This window comes from Rhinopithecus roxellana, chromosome 1 (genome assembly GCF_007565055.1).
Source record: "Rhinopithecus roxellana isolate Shanxi Qingling chromosome 1, ASM756505v1, whole genome shotgun sequence".
Classification (NCBI taxonomy): Eukaryota; Metazoa; Chordata; class Mammalia; order Primates; family Cercopithecidae; genus Rhinopithecus; species Rhinopithecus roxellana.
The window spans coordinates 189468673-189495056 of NC_044549.1; the positions used below are offsets into that span (position 1 = coordinate 189468673).

General features: G+C 46.5%; 1 protein-coding gene across 1 annotated transcript in view; it reads left to right on the plus strand.

Annotated features, from left to right (window-relative positions):
* Positions 1–16891, plus strand: part of SPSB4 (splA/ryanodine receptor domain and SOCS box containing 4) — an 88998-nt gene extending 72107 nt beyond the window's left edge. Inside the window, exon 3 of the mRNA XM_010378260.2 lies at positions 15416–16891. Coding sequence (XP_010376562.1) covers positions 15416–15543 — 128 coding nt within the window. The 3' untranslated portion in view covers positions 15544–16891. The remainder of the gene's footprint in view (positions 1–15415) is intronic.
* Positions 16892–26384: the final 9493 nt, after the last annotated feature.

The following is a 26384-nucleotide window of genomic DNA, read 5'->3' on the forward strand; positions in this document are numbered from 1 at the left end:
TTTGGCTCGCCCTCCATGGGCTGCACCCACTGTCCAACCAGTCCCAGTGAGATGAACCAGGTACTTCAGTTGGAAATGCAGAAATCACCCGTCTTCTGCGTCAATCTCGCTGGGAGCTGCAGACCGAAGCTGTTCCTATTTGGCCATCTTAGAAACTGGGCCTAAATCCTCTCTCTTTGTTTTTAACTGAACTTCTGATATACAGAATTGGATTAAACATAATCCTTAGTTGTAATACACTGTCATCTTTGGTCCCATGCATAGCCCTCTTTAATTCTAATTTCCTTGTTTATGTGTTTACCCCTTTATAGTGTAATGCACACCCATGAATCCACCACCCAACCCAGTGCCTAGAACATTGATAACCAAGCACCTTTATGTCCCTCGTGTCATCTCTGCCAATCTGCACCCTTGCTGCAGGCAACCACTCTTAGAATTTTGTGCTTATTATTCCTTTGCTCTTTTCCTTATAGATTTTTTGTGCATAGATGTGTGCCTCAATAATGCCTTGTTTCATTTTAGTTGTTCTGCAACTGCCTAAATTACTTACTCCTATAGCAGTGCCACTCAGTGTCATTGCTACAGCGTTAAATAGCCTGATATCTGGTAGGCAAGTCCTGCTGTCCCCACATTCCTCATTCCTTTTTAGAAGGAGATGCCACAGGGAATTGGGGACTCATTCCTGAGGACTTCACCCTGCCCTGGATGAAATTAGCACTAGCTGTCTCTGCAAACACCCTTCTGCTTGCCCTGCCTGCTCTCCCATGTTGAATGTGTTTCTTTCAGTACCTGTAGGGGCGGCTGGGTTGTTCTAGTGCTGCAGTGACAGAGAACACCGCAGAGGTTGGGAAGATCCATGGAGCAGGGTGCATGCCAACCCAGAGGCATCCCCACCTGACACTCTCCCCATGTGACAAGGGATGTCCCATCCGAGGCCAGCATGTCCAACCATTGTGCAGCTCCCCAGGGCAGGCTCCAAGTTAAACACAGTCAGATTTTCTGGGACAATTTTAAGCTGAGTTAGGAGTATCCTCTACCAGACCAAGGAACTGGTGCAGTGTGTTACTAATTCTATCTGCCTGCAGGGCCTTGCCAGGGTTCTTCCGTGGACTCAGGGCAGTATGAAAGAGCTACTTTTTATTCATTACCTGCATAGAGGACCTGGGCTGCATTTTCCTTTGTAGAGATGCAGGCTAATTTCAGCTGCCTCCTCTCTCCTGAACACCGGGTTTCTCATTCTTATTGATCCAGCACCCACAATATCCAAAGCAGAGCGGTAAGGGCTGTACAGCTAGCATGAGACCCAGCTCTGCCTGTGGGAGCCCATAGGGGTGAGGACAGCTCCCAGCCCTGCCTATGGGAGCCCATAGGGGTGAGGACAGCTCCAGCAACAGGGAATGGTTCTACAGTGATTCAGGGTGGTCAGGGATTTCCTGAAGTTTGAGGGCAGGGAGACCACATTTCCCAAACCCCAAATTAGGACAATGAGGTCTGGCAGCAGGACAGAATATTTCAAACTAGGACCGTCTCATAAAACTCTCAGGTTTCGTCACCATAATGATGAGAACCATTCACAGGCCTCTGCCTGGGAGAGTCTGATGAGGGTGTGGAGAAGGGCTCACAGCAGCAGGTGTGTGCTATGTTGGATGGGGACAGAGAAGGGCAAGGAGATCTAGGGAGGCTGTGTTCATAACGGAGTCAGGAAGATAGAAAGGATGGAGCACAGAGATGTTTAGGAGGTGGACATGAAAGCACTTGGGGGTAGGTTGGGCTTGGAGAGCAGAGGAGGGACGTCGTGAGTGTGTCTGAAGGCCTCAGCCTGGTAACACCACTACAAAGACAGGGCTCCCACTAGAGAAGTACAGCAGTAAGAAGGAAGGGCAAGGAACTTGGTTTCACTGCAGAGCGTTGTCATGTCTGTGAGGCGTGTGGACCAGTGTATCAGAATCACTCAGAGCATGTTAAAATGTTGCTTATGATGCCGTAGGTCAGGGTGGAGCACGAGATCCTGCATTTTCAACAGGCTCCCAGGTGACACTGGTGCTGCCAGTCCACAGACCACATAGCCAGGCTAATGAGGGTCCCAGACAAGGACTGGGTAGAGATCGCGTGTGACAATGTCCCTAATTTGGATAAGGAGTTAAGTACATGTTGAATTGAGGTATGTAGTGTCATTTTTCACTTCTCCCCACAAGAAAAATGTCTCAACTTCCAGGAAAACCATTATCGATCATCCTGATCAAAATCCAGGAATGCAAAAATGGAAGGGGAGATGTGCCTTTATATAATTTTTTTCATATGAAGAAATGATTCTTGTAACTTTCACAGGTATGACTTTGGTTGTAAGCAGTTGAACAGAGCCATTTTTTTCTTTCTGTCTCTTCAGAACTGAATTTTCTGATGAGGTTAGCTCCTTCTCTGCATTTCACCCATGCTCTCACCAGCATAAGGTGGCAGGATCTGCATTCAGACAGGAAGTGGCTGATGTTGCGGTAATATTAGAGTCAGGGCAGCTCTGTGCCTTCATCACATCATGACAGGGGAAAAATCAGAAGGTTCAGAACCCTGGAGACCAGGACTCCCATGCCTCCTCCTCATAATACCTGGACTCAGGTGTTCTCAGGCATGTCCATTAGTATGAATTGAAGTCAACATGTGCCCCCTGCCAGGGGTCAGTCTCATTCTGAGACCACAGTCTACCTGCAGAAATAAGCAGGGCCCAGGGTGCAGGGGGATGTATGTGATTCCTCTGAGAATCAGGAGGCTGCATCCTGCCCCAGGGTTGTCTCTGCAGACCCCTCCTCCCTCCACTCATATTCAGGGAAGGGTTGCAATTCGGCTCCTATATATTGGGCTCATTTTGAACTTTAATGACACCAAAAAAAAAAAAAAAAAAAAAAAAAAAAAAAAAAAAAACAGTTGATTTTGTGACTTGGTTTTCTTTGGGAGTTTTAAATAAATATTACTATAAAAATATCATTCTCCTGGTCCAAGGCTTCTCTTCTAAGAGGTGTGGAGACAGAGGAGAATCATACTGGATCCTGGCCTTTCCCCTGCTCATGGAGATTTTGTGGGAAGGCCAGTCAAGCATATGGGTGCCCCACGCAGACAGCTTTGAAAAACCTGCCTGAGAAAGGGGTTCTGGTTACATCCTTGCCACCCCACCAAATGCTCCCCAAGGCTGTGGGGTTTTATGATTCACCACAAGAGAGTGAGCCCCAGCATTTCAGAACTGACCAGATGCTTAGAGAAAAATCTCGTTCAGTGGCCTCAGACAGGAAAGAGAAACTTGGAGAGGGAAGGAATGTTGTAGCATCCCAAGGGGTTAATGGTGGAACTGAGATTCAAACCCCTGTCTCCTGAACCCAGTCACCTCTGCCTCCACCTCCCTGCCTTCCTTGACCTGAAGAGTGGCATTCACTGCAACAGCCCAGGTCCCAGCCAGCCTTTCATCCCTGAGGCCCTGGGCTCAGGAGATCTCAGACTCAATCCTGAAGAGAGAAGATGGAGCAGCCTGTTGGAATGGAAGCTGACCCTAAGTCCACATCCATAGAGATCAAGGCTCCTGGACCCCAGTCCAGTCCTCTGTTTTTCTCCCACTTTCCTTCAATTTTCAACCAGGGTTCCAGGCTTGCTACCAACATCCCAAGGGTGATATTTCTCTAGGGACACCATCTGCCCATTTTATCAACCCCAGAGGATCTTCTTCCACAGACCCAGGGAGACCAAATAACAACAGCAAACCAAACATCGGTGGCATCTGAGCATATGCCAGACCATGCTTTAATCCTTTCCATAGGTTACCTCCTTTAATTCACACAAGCACCATCAGAGACGGGTCCACGAGCTGAGTTTGCTAGGACCTTGGCTGGAATAGAACTTGAATTCCTCTGTGAAAATACAGCCCACTCTGACCCCTTCCATGGATAGATTAGTGGTAGATCTGCCTCTGCTTTCGATGGTAAGAGGCTACTGAAAGAGTCTGGCATGGGCCGTGCATGAGGGTGGAGGCTGAGCTAGGATCCCCCTCCAATACAGCCCCCCATGTCCCAACCCGGGCTCTCAAAGGCTGGGCAAGGGATGGGACCTTCTTCCACCTCTTCACTTCCTGCCCAACCCAAACACACAGAGGTTTCTCCAAGATGTGTATGCTTCGAGGTCAAGAAGACCTAACAGTGGTCCTGGACACAAACCCCCAGGAGGACCCGAGTCTCCAGCGCCTTCCTGGAGCCAATCATTCTTCCTCACAGCTGGGAGGGGGTCAATAGTGAACATCTATGTGGCTCAGCAGGGCTGGGGTGCAGCAGCAAGCCAGCAGTGGAGAGGCAGCTGAGCGCTGCTGAGCTCTTGGCCAGGAAGGCAGAGGCCTGTGGAAGGAAGGCCCCCAGAGAGGGGTTCAGGTCTCTAGACCCCTTGTTCCTTTGACAATGCTAGTATGAGCCCATGGCTAAAATGAGCCTCACCTGTAAAGCTGAGTGAGGCCTCAGTTCAGCCAGTCCCGCCTTTGATAAGAACAGCAGCTTAGAGCCAGCCCTGCCTTTGGGCCTGGTTCAGCCCCACCTCCCCGAGGAAACCTGCCTGGCCTCTGTCCAGAGCTCAGAAGCCACATCCCCAGTTCTGCAAGGCTCTTCTAACATTTATCTCACAGGCATCACTTGCCTTGCCATTCACTTTTTCATGTGCATTTTTTTTCTATCAAATCTAATTTGATTTGGTATAGTCAAGGCCCTTTCACTGCCAGGATTAAATGTGATTTCTGTTCTGCCAAACGTCAACCAGTGCAGAGGCGCCTCAGCCATCATGCCAAGCCATTTCCCACTCTGATGGAGACACAAGCTGGAAAAGGAAGGCGAGGCCACTCTGCCAGCTGGTGGCTGAGACTGGCCAGGCACCCAGGGCTCCCAGTTGCCCAGCTGCATGGCAGGTCAGGGAAAGGAGGACAAATCCTCTCTTAGGCCCTGCGGAACTGAGGTCTAAGAACTGAGAACCGAACAGAATTCCAGATGTTCTTTGTTCCCAGTGCACTTCCTAGTCCCTAGCCCTGCCCCTCCCACAGCCCCTCACTGGCTACCCCATTGGCCTGCCTGACCCCATACCCTTGGTTCCTGGCAGTAGTAAATTGTTCAACTGGATGAGGAGGGGAGGGGAAGAAAAAGAAGGCTGGTGGGTTGAGCAGATCTTAAGAGACGGCCCTGTGGCCTCCAGGTTTCCCTGAGAGGAAATAATGGTTATGGTCAGTGGGGAGGGGGCTGGAGTGTAGTGATTCATTGGTCAGACACTGGGGTGCAGGAATGGGTTTGGGGTGATGCTGAGGTTCATGGTGGCCCAGGTAATAGTGGCTGGGTGGAGGAGAGGGTCCCTGAGGATCTGGCAGTCAAGAATCAGGAGCCTAAGTGATGAGAAAGTGATCCCTGTGGAGGAATCATCAGAGGGTGGCAGGTACAGGTGGAGAGAGGGTGTGGGAGGCCAGGCCAAAGCCCTGACAAACGTGGGACCAGCAGTCAGTGGATGACAGCATCAAGGAGTGGAGAGAGGACTGAGCCAAGTGGTGTGAACCACACAGGAAGGGGGATTTCTCACAACCAGAAGGTGGGTGTGGAGCTTTGTATATGGCAGAGGAGCCAGGAGGGGCCCTGCCCTGCCTCCAGGCCTGAGTGAGTACACAGCCCCCAGAGAAGGTGGAAGGGCAGCGGGGGTGCCGGGACAGAATGCTTGGTCCAGTTAAGGCAGTGGAGGGGAGCTCACAGAGAAGAAGCTGGGGTTGCAGTTTTCTGTATGTGGAGTGGCAGTTCCAAAGGGTGCAGTGGAAGATCTGAGTGGTGGGGAAGCTGAGGGCTGGAGTCAGAGGTGAGGGGGACAGAGCATCATCGGGGGATGGCTCTTTAGCAAAGTCAGCTGCTAGAAAGAGGTTCTACTAAGCATCAGGATCCAACAGAACTTCAAATTGTTCCATTCTACCTTCCTTCACTTCAGGGTTACATTCACTCTCCTCTTTTTCCGGAGGTGGGTACCATCCTGTTTCTAGGGCTCCTTTTTCATTTTGCTGGAATGCCTCCTTGAGTAACTTTCAGACTAGGGGGATAGAAGCTCTTCTTTCAGAGCCACTGCACACATCCAAAAAGGAAGCTGCTGTTTGCTCTGCAACAGTGTAGCTCCCCTTAGCCTGGGAGGGTGAGGAGTCTGGGTGAAAATATTTTGCCAGACACACTCTCCTGTCAGTACTGAGTCACGGAGCCAGACCCTTGAGTTCTTCATTGAAGTGGAGGTGTCTTTCCCACAAATCCTGCCCACCTCTGCTGTGGAGGTTTTGCCCATGCTCTATTCAGCTTCTCTATTGGACCCTGACACCTCCAGGAGCCTCTCCCAAAGGCTGCCTTGCTCAAACAGAGCTGAATCAGGCTCTGCAACTGGGGCAGATAGAAACACAACTGTCCCAGATGTTGGGATTACAGTTCTTTGAGGATTACCCTATATTTACTTCTTAGAGCTTAGGATTTCTCTGGGACTCTTTTGGTGAAAGCTCTGCGCACCCCTGGTACACAAGGCTACTGGTCTCGCTGCTTGATTTCTCCACCATCCTGTCGCACCTGCTTCCTGTCTTCCTGGAATTTACCATAATGTCTGGCTGCTGATGGCCTTTCTTGTTTTCCAGCACTCTTATCCTGTCTCTCGTGCACACGCATGCACACATGAGCGAATCTTCTGTCATTTCAGGGAGACACTGGGTGGGAGGGGTGCAGTGTGTGGGCCCAGGCTGCCCCCTTGAGCACCCTGCCTTCATCCTTTGAACAGCCCCACACAGTTCAGCTGGAACATTTGAATGGAATTTTTCAAGCACTCCCTGTTCTGAGTTGTCCCCTTTGGAGGTTTCTCACATCCTTGCTTTGCAGCGTTGCTAGGGAAGGCCATGCATTATTTAGGACTATTTTCCTGTGCAACACTCCTCTGTGCACAAGAAGTAACTTGATAGCTCCCTATCCCAGGGAAAAATGAGGGCCCCACCTGGACTGTGGGGACCATCTGTGTGGATGACGCTTGTTGGCACAGAGTTCATCTGAAGATGCTGCTTGTGTCCCAGCTGTAGTCACAACCCTTTTTACTGGGGAAACAGTGAAGCTTGTCAACAGAAAACTCTCCAAATTCTAAATGCTTCCTAGATGGGAGCTGAGGTCTCTGTTGCCCACGACAGGGCCAGTCGATACAGGGATGCCATATTTTAGAAGTATCATTACTGCAGGTAATGATACACTTGACAATTTGCATGATTAAGTAAGTGGATTGACACCTAACAGGTGCAGACCCTGAGGCCAGAGGAGCCAAGTCATTGAGGAAGAAGTGACACTTGATTTGAGTCTGGAAAGATGAAGCATGCTCCTGGCAGGAAGTACAAGGAATAGTGTTCTAGGCAAAAGGAGCAGCATGAGGGGAGTCTCAGGGGCATGAAAGCAATTCTGAGGCTTCAGACACCAAAACCATATTCTGTGGATAACTGATGGGCACAGTGTCTGCCACAGAGTGTGTGTGTGCTTGCACATGTATGTGGCTCCTCCTCGTTTCATTCCCTGAAAACAAGCAGTGCCCAGGTCTATTTGAGTTCAACTTTCAGGACTGTCGCTCAAACCCTCCCCCATCTGCTGACCATTGTCTAAAATTGCCACAAGAGAATTTCACCTCTTGACCCTAAGATGTTGATCTTTTTTCAAAATATAAATACAGGGTTGGGGTAGGGTAGTGACTTGTGTCTTGGCATCTTCTCACTGCAGACAGAGAAGACTTCAAAGGGCCCAGGGAAGCAGCTTAAGCCACCAATCTCTGTGCCAAGATCTCCACCCATTTCTGTCACAGAAACAGACCATCATAACTGGATGCAGTGACTTTCCCCATTTTATTGATAGCTAAACAGAGTCCCTGGGAAGTCCAGTGGTTCATCTAGTCCAAGTCCAATGGTTAGTGATGGAAAGTTGAGGAATATTCAGGTCACTAGAGAACTTTTGAAATGATTACCTTGTCATATTTTTAGCACAAAACCAGACATGCATCCCTGGCTCCAGGAAATCTTCTTCAAGAGCAGAACATTGTTGTCAATTAGGATGATGTACTGAGGCATTTGTAGAACCACAATAAGTAAATTATGACTATTTTAAGGGTGCTTCTTGGGCTGATGGCCTGAAATAAGACACACTTTAGAGAGAAAACACCTTTAAGGCAAGGGGCCTGTTATGTCATACCATCATCACAACAGCCCATAGATGGAGGTGTTGCTATCCCCATTTTACAGATGATAAAAATGTGGACCCACATTTTTCTCCTCTAATAAATGGGTGGTGGGAGCAGAAGCTAGGATTCCAAGCCAGCTCCTTCCCCCTACTTTTTCCTATTAGGGCGGGCAGGCAAATGCTTCACTTGTGTTCCCTCTCACCAAGTACTTCTGTCAGTGATTTTTTCTTTAATGTAAACTTGTTTTTGAAGTATAAGATATATGTAGACAGCACACAAATCTTAAGGGTGCTGCTTGATGATGTTTACAAACAACAGGCTAGTAGAACCAGAACTCAATTCAAGCAGTAGAAAATACCAGCCCCCCAGAAGTCCCTCATGCCTCCTCCCCATCACTACTCCCTTAAGGTCACCTCTGCCCTAATTTCATCACCTTGCTTTTGTTTTTATACAGAAGATGTCACACAAAATGTACTTTTTTTCACTCAAAACTATGTCGAAAGATTCCTCCACGCTTTTACATATAATTGTGGTTCTTTCATTCTTGTGGTTGATTAGTATTCTATATGAAGTTACACAACTTATTTTTACATTCCACCGTTGATGGACAGCAGGATTGTTGCTTCCAGTTTGGTGCTGTTACAAGTAATGCTCCTATGAGCATTTGTGAATGTACATTTTGGTGACCATGCATATGCTTTTCTGTTAGGTGTTTGCCCAGGAAATTCAGCAGTTTTAGTCAATGTGCCTAGCTTTCCAAAGTGGTTGTGCAGTTCACATTCCCACTGAAAGCATTGTGAGCATTCCGGTTGCTCTACATCCTCATCAGCACTTAATACTATTTTTTTCATTTTAGTCATTCTTTTTTTTTTACTTTCTTAATTTCAATAGTTTTTGGGGAACAGGTGGTTTCTGGGTTCAAGGACAAAGTCTTTAGTGGTGGTTTCTGAAATTTTGATGCCCTACTCAATGTGTAGTCTTTTATCCCTCAATCCCCTCCCACCCTTTCCCCCAAGTCCCTAAAGTCCATTTTATCATTTTTTATTTTTTAAGTATTTGTTTATTTATTTATTTATTTACTTATTTTTGAGATGGAGTCTCGCTCTGTCGCCCTGGCTGGAATGCAGTGGCACAATCTCGGCTCACTGCAACCTCTGCCTCCCAGGTTCAAGCGATTCTTCTGCCTCAGCTTCTCAAATAGCTGGGACTACGGGTGAGCACCACTATGCCCGGCTAACTTTTTTATTTTTAGTAGAGACAGGGTTTCACCATATTGGCCAGACTGATCTCAAACTCCTGACCTCGTGATCCGCCCACCTCAGCCTCCCAAAGTGCTGAGATTACAGGTGTGAGCCACCGTGCCCAGCCTCATTATATCATTCTTACGACTTTGCATCCTCCTACCTTAGCTCCCATTTAAAACTGAGAACATAGATATTTGGTTTTCCATTCCTGAGTTACTTCTTTTAGAATAATGGTCTCCAACTTCATCCAGGTTGCTGTGACTGCCATTATTTCATTCCTTTTTATGGCTGAGTAGTGTTCCAAGGTGTGTGTGTGTGCGTGTATATATATATGTATACACATTTTGTTTATCCACTAATTCGTTGGTGGGCATTTAGGCTGTTTCCATATTTTTACAATTGTGAATTGTGCCACTATAAACATGCATGTGCAAGTGTCTTGTTCATACAATAACTTATTTTCTTCTGGGTAGATACCTAGCAGTGAGATTGCTAGATCAAGCAGTAGTTCTATTTTTAGTTCTTTAAGGAATCTCCGTACTGTTTTCCATAATGGTTGTACTGGTTTACATTCCCATCAGCAGTGTAAGGTGTTCCCTTTTCACCACATCCACACAAACATCTGCTATTTTTTGACATCTGTTATTTCTTAAATTATGGTCATTCTTGCAGGAGTATTTCATTGTGGTTTTAATTTGCATTTCCCTGATAATTAGTGATGCTGGCTTCATACAATAATTTAAGGAAGATTCCCTCTTTCTCTATCCTTTGGAATAGTTTCAGAAAGATTAGTACCAATTCTTTGAATACCTGATAGAATTCAGCTGTGAATCCATCTGGTCCTTGACTTTTTTTGGTGGCATTTTTAAAATTTCCATTTCAATTTCACTACTTGTTACTGGTCTGTTTGGAATTTCTATTTCTTCCTGATTTAATCTAGGAAGGTTGTATATTTCAAGAAATTTATCTATCTCCTTTAAATTTTCTAGTTTGTGTGTGTAAAGGTTTTAATAATACCCTTGAATGCTCTTTTGTATTCTGTGGTATCAATTGTAATATCTCCTGTTTTGTTTCTAATTGAACTTATTTGGATCTTCTCTTGTCTTTTCTTGGTTATTCTCATTAATGGTCTATCAGTTTTGTTTATCTTTTCAAAGAACCTGCTTTTTGTTTTATTTATCTTTTGTATTTTTTGTTTCAATTTCATTTAGTTCTGCTATGATCTTTGTTATTTATTTTCTTCGGCTGAGTTTGAGTTTAGTTTGTTCTTGTTTCTCTAGTTCCTTGAGGTGTGACCTTAGATTGTCTATTCATGTTCTTTCAGCTTTTTGATGTAGGCATTTAATGCTATGAACTTTCCTCTTAGCACTGCTTTGACTGTATCCCGGAGGTTTTTATAAAGTTGTGTCACTATTATTGTTCAATTCAAAGAATTTTTACATTTCCATCTTGATTTCATTGTTGACCCAAAGATCATTCTGGAGCAGATTATTTAATTTTCATGTATTTGTATAGTTTTGAGGGTTCCTTTTGGAGTTAATTTCCAATTTTATTCCACTGTGGTCTGAGAGGATACTTGATGTAATTTGATTTTCTTAAATTTATTGAGACTTGTTTTGTGGCCTATCATATGGTCTATCTTGGAGAATGTTCCATGTGCTGAAGAAAAGAATGTATATTCTGCAGTTGTTGGGTAGAATGTTCTGTAAATATTTGTTAAGTCCATTTGTTCTAGGGTATAGTTGAACTACATTGTTTCTTTGTTGACTCTGTCTTGGTGAACTGTCTAGTGCTGTCAGTGGAGCACTGAAGTCCCCCACTATTGTTGTGTAGTTGTCTATCTCATTTCTTATGTCTAGTCACAATTGTTTTATAAATTTGGGAGCTCCTGTGTCAGGTGCCTTTATATTTAGGATTGTGATATTTTCCTCTTGGACTGATCCTTTTATTATGATATAATGTCCCTCTTTGTCTTTTTTTTTTTTGGGAGGGGGACAGAGTCTCACTCTGTCACCCAGGCTGGAGAGCAGTGGTGTGATCTCGGCTCACTGCAAGCTCCACCTCCTGGGTTCACGCCATTCTCCTGCCTCAGCCTCCCGAGTAGCTGGTACTACAGGTGCCCACCGCCACACCCAGCTAATTTTTTGTGTTTTTAGTAGAGACAGGGTTTCACCATGTTAGCCAGGATGGTCTTGATCTCCTGACCTTGGGATCCACCAGCCTTGGCCTCCCAAAGTGCTGAGATTACAGGCCTGAGCCACCGCTCCCGGCCCCCTCTTTGTCTTTTTAGACTGTTGTTGCTTTAAAGCCTGTTTTGTCTGATATAAGAATAGCTACTCCTGCTTGCTTTTGGTTTCCGTTTGCATGGAATATCTCTTTCCCCCCTTTACCTTGAGTTTATGTGAGTCCTTATGTGCTAGGTGAGTCTCTTGAAGACAGCAGATACTTGTTTGGTGGATTTTTATCCACCTTGATGTGGTGCTCTCCTGCTTCCCTAGGGATGGGGCTACCTGAGAGCTGGACTGCAAAGATTGTTATTGCTCTTCTGGGTCTAACCATGCAGCGGGGCTACCAGGCTCTGGGCTGCTGCTGGGAAATGTTTGCGAGGAGTCCTGTGATGTGATCTGTCTTCAGGTCTCCCAGCCATGGATACCAGCACCTGCTCTGGTAGAGGTGGCAGGGGAGTGAAGTAGACTCTGTGAGAGTCTTTGGTTATAGGTATGTTTAGTGGCTTTCTCTAATGCTGGTTATGCTAGCAGTGAGGTTGTAATATGGACAGACTTGGGAACCACTGGTTAGCCAGGATTTGGCAGGCAGTGGAATTAACTCCTGTTTTCTCCTTCCATGGAGCAAGTTTGTTCCGTCATGAGTTGCTGTAATGTCCTGAGTTGGTTGGCCTCCAGCCAGGAGGTGGCGCTTTCAAGAGAGCACCGGAGGTCTTTTCCTGTCTCACAGAATTTACAGTGGCCTGCCGCTTCTTTTCATTAGGTTAATTACATCTGAGGGTTACAGACTGAATAAAAATTTAGAAATAGACAAACATATGAGTCCTCATTTTTACATTAATATATAAATTAAATATAAGTAGACAATAAAAAGTAGAAGAAAAGCCTATTTTTAGAAAAGACCAAATTAATACCTCCTAACAGTGTCGGGGACATTTATTTGTTCATCAGTTGAGTCTGCATAGACAATCTTGGAATCATCACAGCTGTTTGAGCAAACTTGGATTGGAGGACAGGCTATGCAGTTAACTCTGGGTATGAATTTTGGCTAAATATTTGACAGCTTCTAAGCAGATCCTATCAGAGGTCTTCATCACTCCAGACTTCAGTCTCAGGCATCACAGGAAAGAGGAAATCATTTTAGTCTTCCTTGTTGGTAGGTAGCAGAGTCATATTATGGTATTAATTTCTACTTTCCTGATGATTCATGAAGTTGAGCACTTTTACATATGTTTATTGGCCATTTGGATATTCACCTTTGTGAATAGTGATTCTTTTTCAGTTTTAAGTTTAGTCAAAAAAAATAGTTTTAAGAATAGTTCCCATACTGGAAAATTCTGTGCTTCACTTCCTATCTAGGTGATTATTTCCAAGTTTTGACATTTGGTAGTTCCAAAAAAAGCCTCAAAGCCAGGGGAGGTGAGAAAGAAGAGCCAAGGGAATGGGCACAGCCAACGCTGGGCATTCTCTGAGCTCTTAACGTTCCACATTGGGGGCAGGAACTCAAGGACTTTTTCTGTGCACTTTGGGATTGTCAGTTTACTCTCCCCTCAGAAGTGAGGAGAGATGATTTATATTTCACATTTAGAGCTAGCAACGTACTCTGAACTCCTTTCCTTTCTCCCTTTGGAATTTAGACTCCAGATTGATTTCAGTGACTGCAGAGAGATGAAGATAAAAGGCATCTGTCCTCTTCCGCCCCTAATTGGGCAGGCAACACACAAGGAGTTGGGTTTGCTGACAAGGCTAAGCATATTGGACGTCGAATACCTGTTATGTGCCTAGGGTGTTAAAGTGATAAGAAAATCTCTTAAGGTCTGCCAATGATTTTGAAACTTCAACAGCTCAGTTTTCCTGATGCCAGATGGGGGACAGGGAGTGGGAGAACTGGGTACAAGGGTATTGCTGGAGGAGAGATGGGGACACCCTGAGGGAGGGCTGTCAAATGTTGGCCTAGGCACAGTGATTGGGTGACTGGAGGTGAGCGATCAGCCTTCTGCGCCTGGAAAACAGGGCATGGCTGGGCTTCCCCTGTCCAGCCTCATTTTCTGTGAGGATCAATATACTGTCTCCATATTTCACTGTTCTGGAGATTTTGTACAAGTGGAATTATACAATAAAAATAATAAATAATTGTTTTAAAAAGAGGATACAGAGGTGAGTGTTTGAGCCACTAGTGCTCCCTGCAGATAGCCTTGGGATCTGGCCTCAAGTGAAGGAGAGCTGGATGTACTCTTGTGCACAGCTTCCAAAGCCTGTGCCCCAAGCCCCACTTTAATTTTAATGGCTCCCCTTATTAACTCTACAGCTCAGGTAAATAAAAATTCCTGTAAAACATATTCTTGACTCTTGACTACATTCCCATGTAACAAGTACTTCTCACTGCAGGTCATGATAAAAAATGTTTGAAAGCTGCAGGCCTCGGGTGGATCTGTAGAGGGCCTTTCTCTGTGGTACTATTCCTATCACAGTTCTTGTGTTAGTATTCACCACTCAACAGTTTTATTGTATCTTAGTACATTATAGGATGTTTATGAAATATCATTTATTCTATTACCAAAAAAAAGTATTAAGATGCAGGTTCAGGCTTCCAGCATATTCCTGTAGGATTGGGGAAATCAGGCCTGTACAAACCATACCAGATGCCATGTGACCATCATCATCATCTTCCTTCCAGCGGGTGCTAACTGATCAGCGCTGTTCCTCTCTCCACAAACCTCCAGCCTGTCCTGTTTTATTCCTCTTTTGCCTTTACCTGTTCTCTCTGCCTAGGATACCTTCTCCACCCTCATGTGCCTTTAACACTCCTATTCACTCTTCAAAACCCCATCATATGTCTTCTCTTTGAAGCTTTCAAATAGCTCTTCTGTGTAAGAAATTCCCAGTTTCTGTACCTGTATATTTAGGAATTATTGCATATATTACACTCTATTAAAATGATTCACCTATTTAAAATCCCAGATCATGAGCCTCCACCTCCCCCTCCACCCCAACCCTGTTTCAGAGCTGCCTCTGGTGTTAGCTTAGTTATCCCTGTTTCCCCAGGGCTAATCATAGGGCTTGGACCAGAATAAGAGCTTACTAAAGGTGTCTGCAATAGACCTAGTTAAACTTGGTTTAACTGGTCCTATGTCCAGGGGTTCCATTATTTATGGATTTTAACTTACAAATTTTTCCAGAGCTAGGTGCTGGAAGAAAATGCAACCCGCTGCTGACCATCAAGGAAAGTTATAGGGGAAGTTTCAGGGTTCACAGGTATTTCAGGCAGCCTCTCAGAATCTAACCGGTTTGTAGAGGAAACCCCTCTGCAGATCCACCCAAGGCCAGCGGCTTTTAAACATTTGCTATCATGGCCTGCAGCGAGAAGTCCTTTTCACATTAAGACACACTAAACACCTACATCAGAGACAAGGCTTTCATGAAACAATATTTATCCTTTCTATGAGTATTGCTCCCATTTTCTCTTTTTTCAAAAAAAAATTATTGCTGGTCACCACCCACTGAATTGATTTTGTGACTCTTTAGTCTCACTGGTTGCATTCCACGGTCTGATGAACACTGCTCTACGCCTTCAGCTTATGTAACCAGAGAAATCTTCTCAGAGGAGAAGCCATTGGCCCTGAAGGTCAGCTCAGAGGAGCGGGCAGGAGGCGGTGTGCAGCGGGGGCTGGGATGAGAAGGTGCCAGGACGGCGCGGGGCACATTCTAACTGCTTCCCTCTCGTTGCAGCCGAGCCCCTGCCACTGATGGACCTGTGCCGGAGATCCGTCCGCTCGGCCCTGGGCCGCCAGCGCCTGCGGGACATCAGCTCCCTGCCCCTGCCTCAGTCTCTCAAAAACTATCTGCAGTACCAGTGAGCCAGGCCTGACAGGCAGCACAGACACACAACGCAGGGCCCGGCCCGCCTGTCATTCACAGTCCCATGGCACATCGGGGAAAGGATCTACCCTTCCCCCGGCTCCCCAGAACACTCAGTTCTTTCAAAGACCAGGATGTGGTATCAACTTTGGAAACGAAAGGTCTGTTGCCAACAGTATCTACTGCCCTCGAGGCAGCCCTCCCAAGTCAGACACCTCCTTCGGAGCCACAGAGAGCCTGGAGTCTGCACCTGCTGGAAATCCTGCCACCAACCAGGACACAGCAGCCACTGTATTGATCAGAGAGCCTGTTTCCTTATTCAAGAGAATGAATAAAACATTTCGGCAGGAGACTTTCTATTGTGTACCCTGTTGCAGACAGGGCCAGGGAGAAATTAGCCAGTGCAGGGAGAAAATTGCCTCTGAATAATGAATGATGAAAGCAGCCTGACGCTGTGCCCCTCCTGGCCCACACCCCTTGCCAGGGCAGCAGGATTGTCATGCCATTTTAGGACTTTCTGCCACTTTGAGGGACTGTTCCCAGGAGGCCCAACCGCAGACCTGGCAAGTGGACAGTGCAGTGTGGAGACACCTTCCGGCTTACCTCTTTGAACGTTGTTTACCTACCCCTTTCCACATGCCCTGCTTCCCAGCCACTGACTCACAGTTCTCTGGATGCCCAGACACCTCTCCTCAGGGAAGAGGAGTCTGACTGGTTCGCCCCAGGGAAGAGCATATCCTTACGATTATTTTAAGTAGCATTTGCATTTTAAAAGAGGAATGCGGAGAGGACAGTACTTAGTCCAAAGGTGCTAACGGGGGAACGGGGGAACCGGGGGCATGGTGACACCCAAGTCTGATGTGTCCTGGGTTGGGAGGCCTTCCTGGAGTGTCAGGGTCTCTGCGCATGGTCCATTCAGGGCGCAGCATGGCTGTCACAAAGCTTTATTTGAGGAAATTATTTTTTCACTTCAGGAGACTTGTACGAGTCTGTTTCCTGTTTCAAATGTGTGTGTGATGTGCTGTTTATTTATCAGCTGAGGTCTGTGGGGGCGGCCTTGTGACTGGAAGGGTGGATATGGGAGACACATTCTCCATCCGCTCCGAGCCTGGTCCTCTCCCAGGAATGCTGCTGCTGCCTGTGCCGCCACTGCTGCCGCCACCTCTTACATGTTTCAGACACTCTCTGCCCAGACTCATTTTTAACTTGAAATCATCACAGCAGTGGGATATCAGAGCCCCAGACAGCACTGCCTCTCCCTACCCCACCCCCACTGCCCCCATCTTAATGTGAATTTGACTGATGAATGAGGAGCGTTTCTAATAAAGTTTGTCATTCAGTCCTTCAGCTGCATATTAAATGTTGTCTGGGGAGGGACCCAGAGAGCTTCCTCCATCAGCCTGCCTGGTCCGTCCGCAGACCCATAGAAGCCAGGCACGTGACTCCCTCTTTAGACATTTCTTGTCTCGTCTGACTTGTGGTCCCTGCTTGAGCCCAAACTGCAGCTATTTTGCAAAGGCCTGCCCTGGACAAGAGAATATGCCTGTGTCCTGGGTCCATGCAAAGCTGACCTTAATGGTGGAAAAACAACTCAGCCTCCTGTTGCCAGAGCCAAGGGGTAGCCCTGCAAAGGGGCTTAGGGTCAGGGAGGGCAAACCCAATGGAACACTAGTTTCCAAGTGGACTGGAGGTGGGGCTGGATGTGACTGTGATGAATGTATATTGTCATCAAGGAGCAGTGCAAATTGCTGAAGGTGAGTGTGAAGTAAGGCCAGGCTCTGGGCTGGTAGCAGTTCAGGAGTTAGAGTCAGTATAGGGTCTGGGTAAGGACTGGCATAGCATTCACTCAGCAGTACCAGCCAACAACATGCACTATGCCAATTTCCAGGGACCCAGCGCCCAGGCTGATATGTCTCATCCCCAGAGACATGTAGTACAGCATAATAAAGTGAGAAGGAGCTCATGAAGTGGGGTGGATGAGAGTAGAGTATGAAGGGAAGGCTTCCTGGAGGAAGAGGCACTCTCCAGACTTTTAAGGGCAGACAACATTCCTGAGGACCACCAAGAGACCAAACTTACACCTGCCCCCAGGGGCAATGTTCCCAGCTCTGACCTCAGGGCTGGGCTCTGCATCAGGCAGCTTTCAGTCATTTTGTGTGCCAGAGACAGCTTCCTGTGGCTGTGGCATTGAGACTTTGTGGCTTTGTGTGTAGGAAGCCTGGGTTTGAGTCCTAGCTTCATCGTTTTTGTGCTGTGACCTTGAGGAAGTCACTTCCTTCTGTGCACACTGTGCTGGCTGAGCCAGGTAGCCAGTAACTGGGGACTCTTCCTCTCCCAGCTCATGGAGCCCCCATCTCAGCACCAGCTTTCCAGCTTGGATGCATCTGCCTTATCTTGGCTTCCAAGCCTCACTTATGTGGTTTCCCTCACCCCAACAATGTCCTCCCCATCTTTACCCTCTCCAGAATCTGGCTTACAGTGGCCCTCCAGGAAGCCCTCTTTAACCACTCCCCCCATCTCTGTCTCCTCTGAGAATTCAGCGATTCATGTCCTGGCCTGAGGATGCCACTCCCGGGGCCCAGGACCCTCTCCTGAGTACTGGGACTTGAGCTCCTCTGCCCTGTAGTCTCACCCGCCCAGGGAGCCATGGACCTTTGATGGGCGGGGCCTCTGCCTGCTCCTTCCCACACAGCCCAGAGCAGACACATGGGCTCAGCGAAGATGGAGGGGTGGGTGGAGGTGCCCCCAGCAGCTGGGATGACCATGGGAAACTGCAAGGAGGAGCGGGAAGGGGAGGATCCTCCCAGAGCCAAGAACCTGGCCTTGAGGCCTCCCGGATCTCTTGCCCTTTCATTCCCTCACCTTTACCCAGGTATTTATGGGGCAGTTTTCATGCACCCAGCACTATTATGAGGACATGAATAAGGAAATCTGGCCCTGCCATATCAGAGCTCACATTCTAAGGGAGAGACAGGACACACAAGCAAAGAAACAGATGACGTCAGAGGGTGGAGATGAGCAGCAGGTGGGCTAGCGCCAGGGAGCAGAAGGGACCCAATAATTGAGGGTGATTGGGGGGTGCCCTCTGGGAAGATGCTGAGTACTGAAGAAATGAGAGGGAGCCGAATACCTGAAAGGGCTTGGATCTCCAGGTTGAGGGGAACTTCTGGCTCTCCCAACCTACTCAAACTGGGAACTCCCAAGCCCAGTGAGTTGAGCTGAGGAAAGGAGGCCCCTGTACTGCCACTCCCACCCAAACTGCAGCTCAGCGTCCCTGTGTATGTGAGCCCTACATATCTCCAGGCTTGCTCATGCAATTGTACTCCCTGCAGGTGTGCACGTGCGCCCACACACAGACACACATACAACCAAGGGCCTGTCCCCAGCAGATATCCTGGGAGCTCATGACCACTCCCGCCCCCTAGTGCCAGAGTACATTATAACCCGGATCCAGTCCCATCCCATGCTTGGCACATTCTCTAAAGTTTGGCCTCTCCATGACCCATTTCTAGCAGGGGCACTTGCCAAACCAGTCCTGCTAGTCACTTTGTAATTGTCTACGAATAGAGCATATGGTGGCACCATCCCCCACAGATCTGATGATCCCCACGAGCACCCTGGCTCGCTCTACCCCATCTGACATTCCTATCATCTGAGTGAAGCCACCCTTTTTCCCTTGCTTTCCTCCTCTGTCATCTGCACTAGCAGCTGGCTCCTGTGTGGGTAATCTTTCACTAGGAAACAAATATTTCATCTCACAGTGTTACAGAAGTGGCAGCAGGTAGCAAGTAACCCCGTTATATGGCAGTTGATGTGTGCCAGGGCAGCTGTCCCCAGGGCCTTGGTCCCAGCCACAGCCTCTGAACAGGGGGCACATATTTGCCAAGACAGAGGAACAGGGAACCACACAGCATTACACTTCAGGTCCCTAACAAGGAGTGGAAATGCCCAGTTTTAGTCCAGAACACAAGAAAATTGGTCCACTCTTGTCTTGCCTCTAGCTCTGGGTGCTTGGATCTCATTCCAGCCTACAGATTTGTTTTGTTATCATACTGTGTGTGTGTGTGTGTGTGTGTGTGTGTGTGTGTGTGTGTGTGTTTTAATAAAATTGAGCCTAGCAAAGAAAAATCAAGTAATTTAACAGAAAAATCCAGATTTCAGATTTCTCTTGAAAACTGGGGAGATGGTGTTAAAGCCAGGCCCACATTCCTTCATGGTGAGGTTGGCCAAGGCTGAGTAGTGGCAGTCCCTTGAGAAGAGGCCTCTGCTCTGTGGTCCAGCCCTACGTCCAGCCCTCCCACAACACAGCATTGGGACCTCTCACTGCCACCACCCTGAAGGGCGTTCACTCCCTGCATCTGCGCTAAGGCTTCTGAGTTTGCTTCTCTGGACTATTGGTATAAGATACATCAGTGGGTAATAAGTACCCACACATAGGCGTGCACACACATACATACACACACGTGTGAACACACACACACACCCCCGACCGAGGGAGGGCACAGGAGGGGAGAGTCTACTGGCTCTGCATTTGACTTTGAAGTCTCTCCAGCCTCAGCCACTGATATTCTTTTTTTTATTATTATTATTATACTTTAAGTTCTAGGGTACATGTGCATAACGTGCAGGTTTGTTACATATGTACACTTGTGCCATGTTGGTGTGCTGCACCCTCAACTCGTCAGCACCCATCAACTCGTCATTTACATCAGGTATAACTCCCAATGCAATCCCTCCACCCTCCCCCCTCCCCGTGATAGGCCCCGGTGTGTGATGTTCCCCTTCCCGAGTCCAAGTGATCTCATTGTTCAGTTCTCACCTATGAGTGAGAGAACATGCGGTGTTTGGTTTTCTGTTCTTGCGATAGTTTGCTGAGAATGTTGGTTTCCAGCTGCATCCATGTCCCTACAAAGGACTCAAACTCATCCTTTTTTATTCAGCCACTGATATTCAAGGAGCTCACAGACACCCAGGATCTTTACTCAGACACCAGAGAAACCCAGGTGTTCCTGGCTAGATGGTGAACTCCTAGAGGACAAGGACAAGAATTCTCAGGGCCTATTTGTAATGAGCTGGGTGACATGATTAGACAGCCTGGCTACACATTAGAATTCCTTGAGGAACTTTGTAAAAAGTCCCAGTGCACAGGCCCTTCTTCAGTCCAATTAAATCAGGACCTCTAGGGGTAGGGCTGGGCCATGGCAGTTTTTAAAGCTCCCTAGATGGTTCTATGCTCAACTAGGGCTGAGAACCACTGGATAAGGCGCTTAATTAAGTCATCTCCTTGAAGAGGTGATTGACGTTTGTGAGAATGCACATCCAAGACCAGAAAACGCTGGTCCAGTTTGTGTTTTTGTACGGTTTGTGTTTTTGCAGGAATGCAGGGTCTTTGGATGAGGGCTTAGCAAGTCAGCAGGAGTAGAGGTGGGTAGCGGGCACGGTGGCTCACGCCTGTAATCCCAGCACTTTGCAAGGCCAAGGCAGGCAGATCACTTGAGGTCAGGAGTTCAAGACCAGCTTGGCCAACATGGAGAAACCCTGTCTCTACTAAAAATACAAAAAGTAGCTGGGTGTGGTGGCCCTCACCTGTAACCCCAGCTACTTGGGAGGGTGAGTCAGGAGAATTGCTTGAACCTGGGAGTCAGAGGTTGCAGTGAGCCAAGATTGTGCCATTGCACTCCAGCCAGGGTGATGGAGCAAGACTCCATCTAAAAAAAAACCAAAAAAAACAAAAAAACAAAAAAAAAGAGACAAGAGTACAGGTGGGGAAATTGAGGGAAAGGCTGTTGGTTCTAGGGAGAGCAGGAGGGCCTAAATGAAGGCCATGGGAGTAGGGCCTGGGAAAGAGAGCTGGTGCAAACAGGCAAAGTCCACAGAGATTAGTGACTTGGTGCATGCAGGACTCCAGCAAGAAAAGAAGTGAGGACACTCGCAAACCTTTCACTCACTTGTTCTCAATACGTTTATTCAGGGCCTGCTATGTGTGAGGCACCGCTGTTGATGCAGAGGACACTACAATGAAGAAAACAAATATAAAATCTGCACCCTTGGAGAGCTTATACTCTAGTAGGAAAGGTACATAGACAGGTAACCTGGTAAATGTAAAGTATCCCACATGCATGCTAAGCCGGGAAGAGGAGTAGAGAGAGCAGATGGCTGCGCTGCCACAGTGGTGTGCTTGCAAATGTTTAACAACCATCTCTCTGGGGATAAGTAAAAAGCCCTGATTTGTAGTGTTTGCTGTTTTCCATAATGTAAATACTCCCACCACAGCCAATTTTAAGCTCCAACGTGATGCCACTGAATGCAGACTGGGAAAAGATGATCAGTAGCCAACCAACACAGAGTGTTTCCAATCATACAGATATGGTAGATGTCAATGATCTGAAGAGCAAAGATAATAATGAAATGTAGTAACACAATTAAAAAGTGATGAGTTTTCAGTATTTGTTTTTAATGTAATTTATTTAATTGTATGCTTATATAATTTAATTTTTAATAATGACTATAATCAATAGCCAGTTTGAAAGATTTCCAAAGTTTTAACCATCAGCTTTTGCAAGCCAGTATGAGCTGGCTCCAGGATACTACTATGCTGCTGACATTGGGATTATCCCATATTAATTCTGACCTTGTTTGGGTACTCTACCAAGTGTGAGCACATTTCACTCAGCCTAACATTACAATGGTCCCTTTTCTGACATGCCCCTTGATTAGTGATGAAGATAAGCTGGCTTAGAGTAGATGGGAGTGAGGGAAATCAAGCCTCAATGAAGCTTTCACAGCAATGACCTCCACAGAGTCTGACCCATGTATGAGAGTTTATACCTCTATTCCTGGGCACCCAGCATGCACACAACATTACCAGAGACACTAGTCCAAAACAGAGATGCAAAGATCTTAAAATGTTAGCAAATCAAACCGAGGAGTATATATATCTGTTCATCATGACCAAAGTGGATTTATTTTATGAGTACAAGTTTGGCGTAATAATCAAAAAGTGATATAATCATATTGTCCAAATTTTAAAAATTACCATCTCAATAGAGGTAGAAAAATTATTTGCTAAAATTCAATACCTGTTTATGATTCTGAAAAAAACTGTCATAAAACTAGGAAGCGATACACTCACTGAAACTAGTAAAGGATATCTATGAAACACCTACAGCTAATATCATATTTAATGAAAAATTATCGAATGCTTCCTTTTGAGATGAGTAGTAAGAAAAGTTGTCCATTATTACCACTTCTACACAATATTGTATTGGAAACCCTAGACAGTTTAGTAAGACAAAAATAAGAAATTAGAAGGTATAAAAATCAGAAGGAAAGAAACAAAATCACCATCATTTGCAAATGACATCATTGTATATATAGGAAAAAATATAGGAAACTATGAGAATTCATAAGGGAATTTAGAAAATATGAATACAAGGTTAATATTTTAGAAGTTGTATTTCTACATATTAACAATAAACAATTAGACAATGAAATGTAAAACAATGCTATTTATAGTAACAAAAATAGAACAATCTAATGAAAAATGTGCAAGACCTCTACACTGAAAATTACAAAACATTGGGAAAAGACATGGAAGAACTAAAGAAATAGAGGGCTCTACCGTGTCAATTGGATAATCCAATATTGTTAAAAATGTCAGTTCTACCCAAAGTAATCTGTAGAGTCAATGCAATAACAGTACAAATTTTCTGAGCTTTTTTTTGTGGAATTGACAAGTTGATTCTAAATTCATTTGGAAATGCAAAGGACCTTAATAGCTGTAACAATATTAGAAAAGGAAAACAATGTCAGGCCAAGATGGCGAACTAGAAGCAGCTAGTATGTGTGGCTCTCATGGAGAGGAACAGAAGACGTGAGTAAATACAACACCTTCAACTGAAACATCCAGACACTTGCACTGGGACTAATCAAGGAAACAACTTGACCCATGGAGAATGAACAAAAGCAAGACAGGAGAGTGGCCCACCCGGGAGCAACACAGAGCCAGGGAGACCCTCCCCTGCCCAGGGAAGGGTGAGTGAATGTGAAACCCCAGGAAACCACACTTCTCCCATGGATCTTCGCAACCCTCAGGTCCAGAGAGCTTGTGAACCCACTCCACCAGGGCCTTTAGTCTGACAGACAGAGCTATGTGGACTCTTGGCAGAGCAGCTGTTCAGGCATGCGTGGAGAACCTGGAGGCTTAGGTACTTGGGCTTTCCAGCAAAAGTAGCTGTAGGCCCAACAAAATGGGAGGTTAGACTCCCATACACACCCCTAAGAAAGAGACTGAATCCACGGGACTGAGCAGTGACAGCCTGCAGGCTCCACTTCCACAGCACTTCACAAGATAAGACCCACTGGCTTGGAATTCCAGCCAGCCACCAGTAGTGGCATTGCACCTCCATAAGAAGGAGCTCTTAGAGGGAGGGGTAGAACACCATCTTTGCTGTCTGGGCACCTTATCCATTCCAGCCTTCAAGCTTTGGAGAGTCTGAGCCAATGGGGGGCAGAAGGGATTCCCCACAGCACAGTTGCTCTACCAAAACATGACCAGACTGCTGCTTTAAGCAGATACCCAATACTGTTCCTCCTCACTGGGTGGGACCTCCCAATCGAGTGTCCAGCCACCCTGCCCATGTTCACCATCTGACAGAAATTTGAATTCTCCTGGGACAGTGCTCCCAGAGGAACGGGTGGGCTGCCGTCTTCCCTGTTTGGGCCACCTAGCCAATCCAGTCTTCAGGCTTTGGAGAGTGAGCAACCGGGGGCAGAAGAGATCCCCCAGCACAGCACAGCTGCTCTACCAAAATACGGCCAGACTGCTTTTTAAGTGGGTCCTCAATCTCATTCCTCCTCACTAGGCAGGACCTCCCAACCAGGGTTTCCAGCCACCTCCTACAGGTGCCTTTGAACTGGCAATAGGCCTGTACATTTTGGGAATGAAGCTTCCTGAGGGCGGAACAGGCTGCCATCTTTGCTGTTTTGCAGCCTTCACTGGTGATACCTCCAGATACTGGAAAATGTGAGGTGACTAGGGACTGGAGTGACCCTACAGAAAAAGTGGCCAGACTGTTACATGGATGTCTATTCCCATATCTCCTCACCAGGCAGGTCCTCCAGGCCTGGGCCTCCAGCCACTCTATGCCAGAGCTATCAAGCCACTAGCAACTCAGCAATTCTCTGGACAGAGCCTCCAGGGACAACTGAACGCCTCTCTGCCACTGCCTCTGCAGTGGAACTGCCCTGCCATCCTCTTACTAATGAAGGTGTAAAGACCCTAAGTGCTTTATTCATACTTCCAACAAGCTGCAGTCCACCTAAGGAGAGGAGGCCTGTCTGTCTCCCAGGGGTTCCACACACCTCCCACTGCTTGTCACCAGACAGGGAATCCCTTGCTTGGGCCCAGCACATACCCTCCATCCTGGGCTGATTGCACTGAGCAATTACTGACCCAAAGCTCTCTGGGGTAGAGCTCCTGGGAGACAAGCAAATGACCCTCGGCCACAACCACTACTGAGATCTCTTCCTCTGCTGCCTTCAAGTTGGGGAAGAAACATAAACACTGAGAGAGCCCCAGAGCTAAAGCGAGCAGCCCAAGAGTGCCAAGTCATGATCTACAGTCAGGACTCAATGGGGAGAGGAACCCACACTTTCAGAGCACTGAGAGGGGACATGGCTGCAATTGTGAGGAAACATAGGGGAGCCACACAATCAAGCAAGAGTCTACCAACTGACCAACATGCCTGAGTGCCACCTGCTGAATCACACCCCAAAGCTTCAACACCAAAAATACCTCACTAACATACCACTCTCTGAAATAAGGGACAAGAAGTCAGCATCAAATAAAGACCATGCACAAAGCCTTGACCCAGTGAAAACGTTCAGAATAAAAGTCTGTTGACTATACTCAATCTACACTGCAATCAAAGGAATACCCACATGCCGAGATGAGAAAGAACCAATGCAAGAACTCTGGTAACTCAAATGGCCAGAGTGTCACATGTCCTTCAAACAACAGTACCAGTTCTCCAACGAGTTCTTAACCAGGCCAAACTGGCTGGAATGACAGAAACAGAATTCAGAATATAAATAGGAACAAAGATCATCGAGATTCAGGAGGATGGCAAAACCCAATCCAAGGAAATAAAAGTTATGCTAAAGCAATACAGGAGCTGAAGGACAAAATAGTTGGCATATAAAAGAAACTAACAGGTCCAACAGAGCTGACTAGCACAATACAAGACTGTTTCTCTGAAATAAGACAGTCAGACAAAAATAAAGAAAAAAGAATAAAAAGGAATGAACAAAATCTCTGAGGAGTATGGGATTCTGTAAAGAGGCCAAATCTATGAACCATTAGCATCCCTGAAAGAGATAAGGAGAAAGCAAACAACTTAGAAAGCATATTTCAGGATATTATATATGAAAACTTCCCCAACCTTGCTAGAGAAGCCATCAGTCAGATTCAGAAAATACAGAGAACTTCTGCAAAATTCTACACAAGAAGTTCATCCCAAAGATACATAATCATCAGATTTTTCAAGGTTGAAATGAGGGAAAAATGTTAAAGGCAGCTAGGGAGAAAAGTTAGGTCACCAACAAAGGGAAACCCATCAGGCTAACAGTGGACCTCTCAGCTGAAACCCTAAAAGTCAGAAGAGGTTGGGGGCCGATATTCAATATTCTTAAAGAAAAACATCTTCAACCAAGAATTTTAGATCCAGCCAAACTAAGTTTCCTAAGTGAAGAAGAAATAAGATCTTTTTCAGATAAGCAAACATTGAGGGAATTCATTACTGCCAGATCTGCCTTGCAAGAGATCTTGAAAGGAGCACTA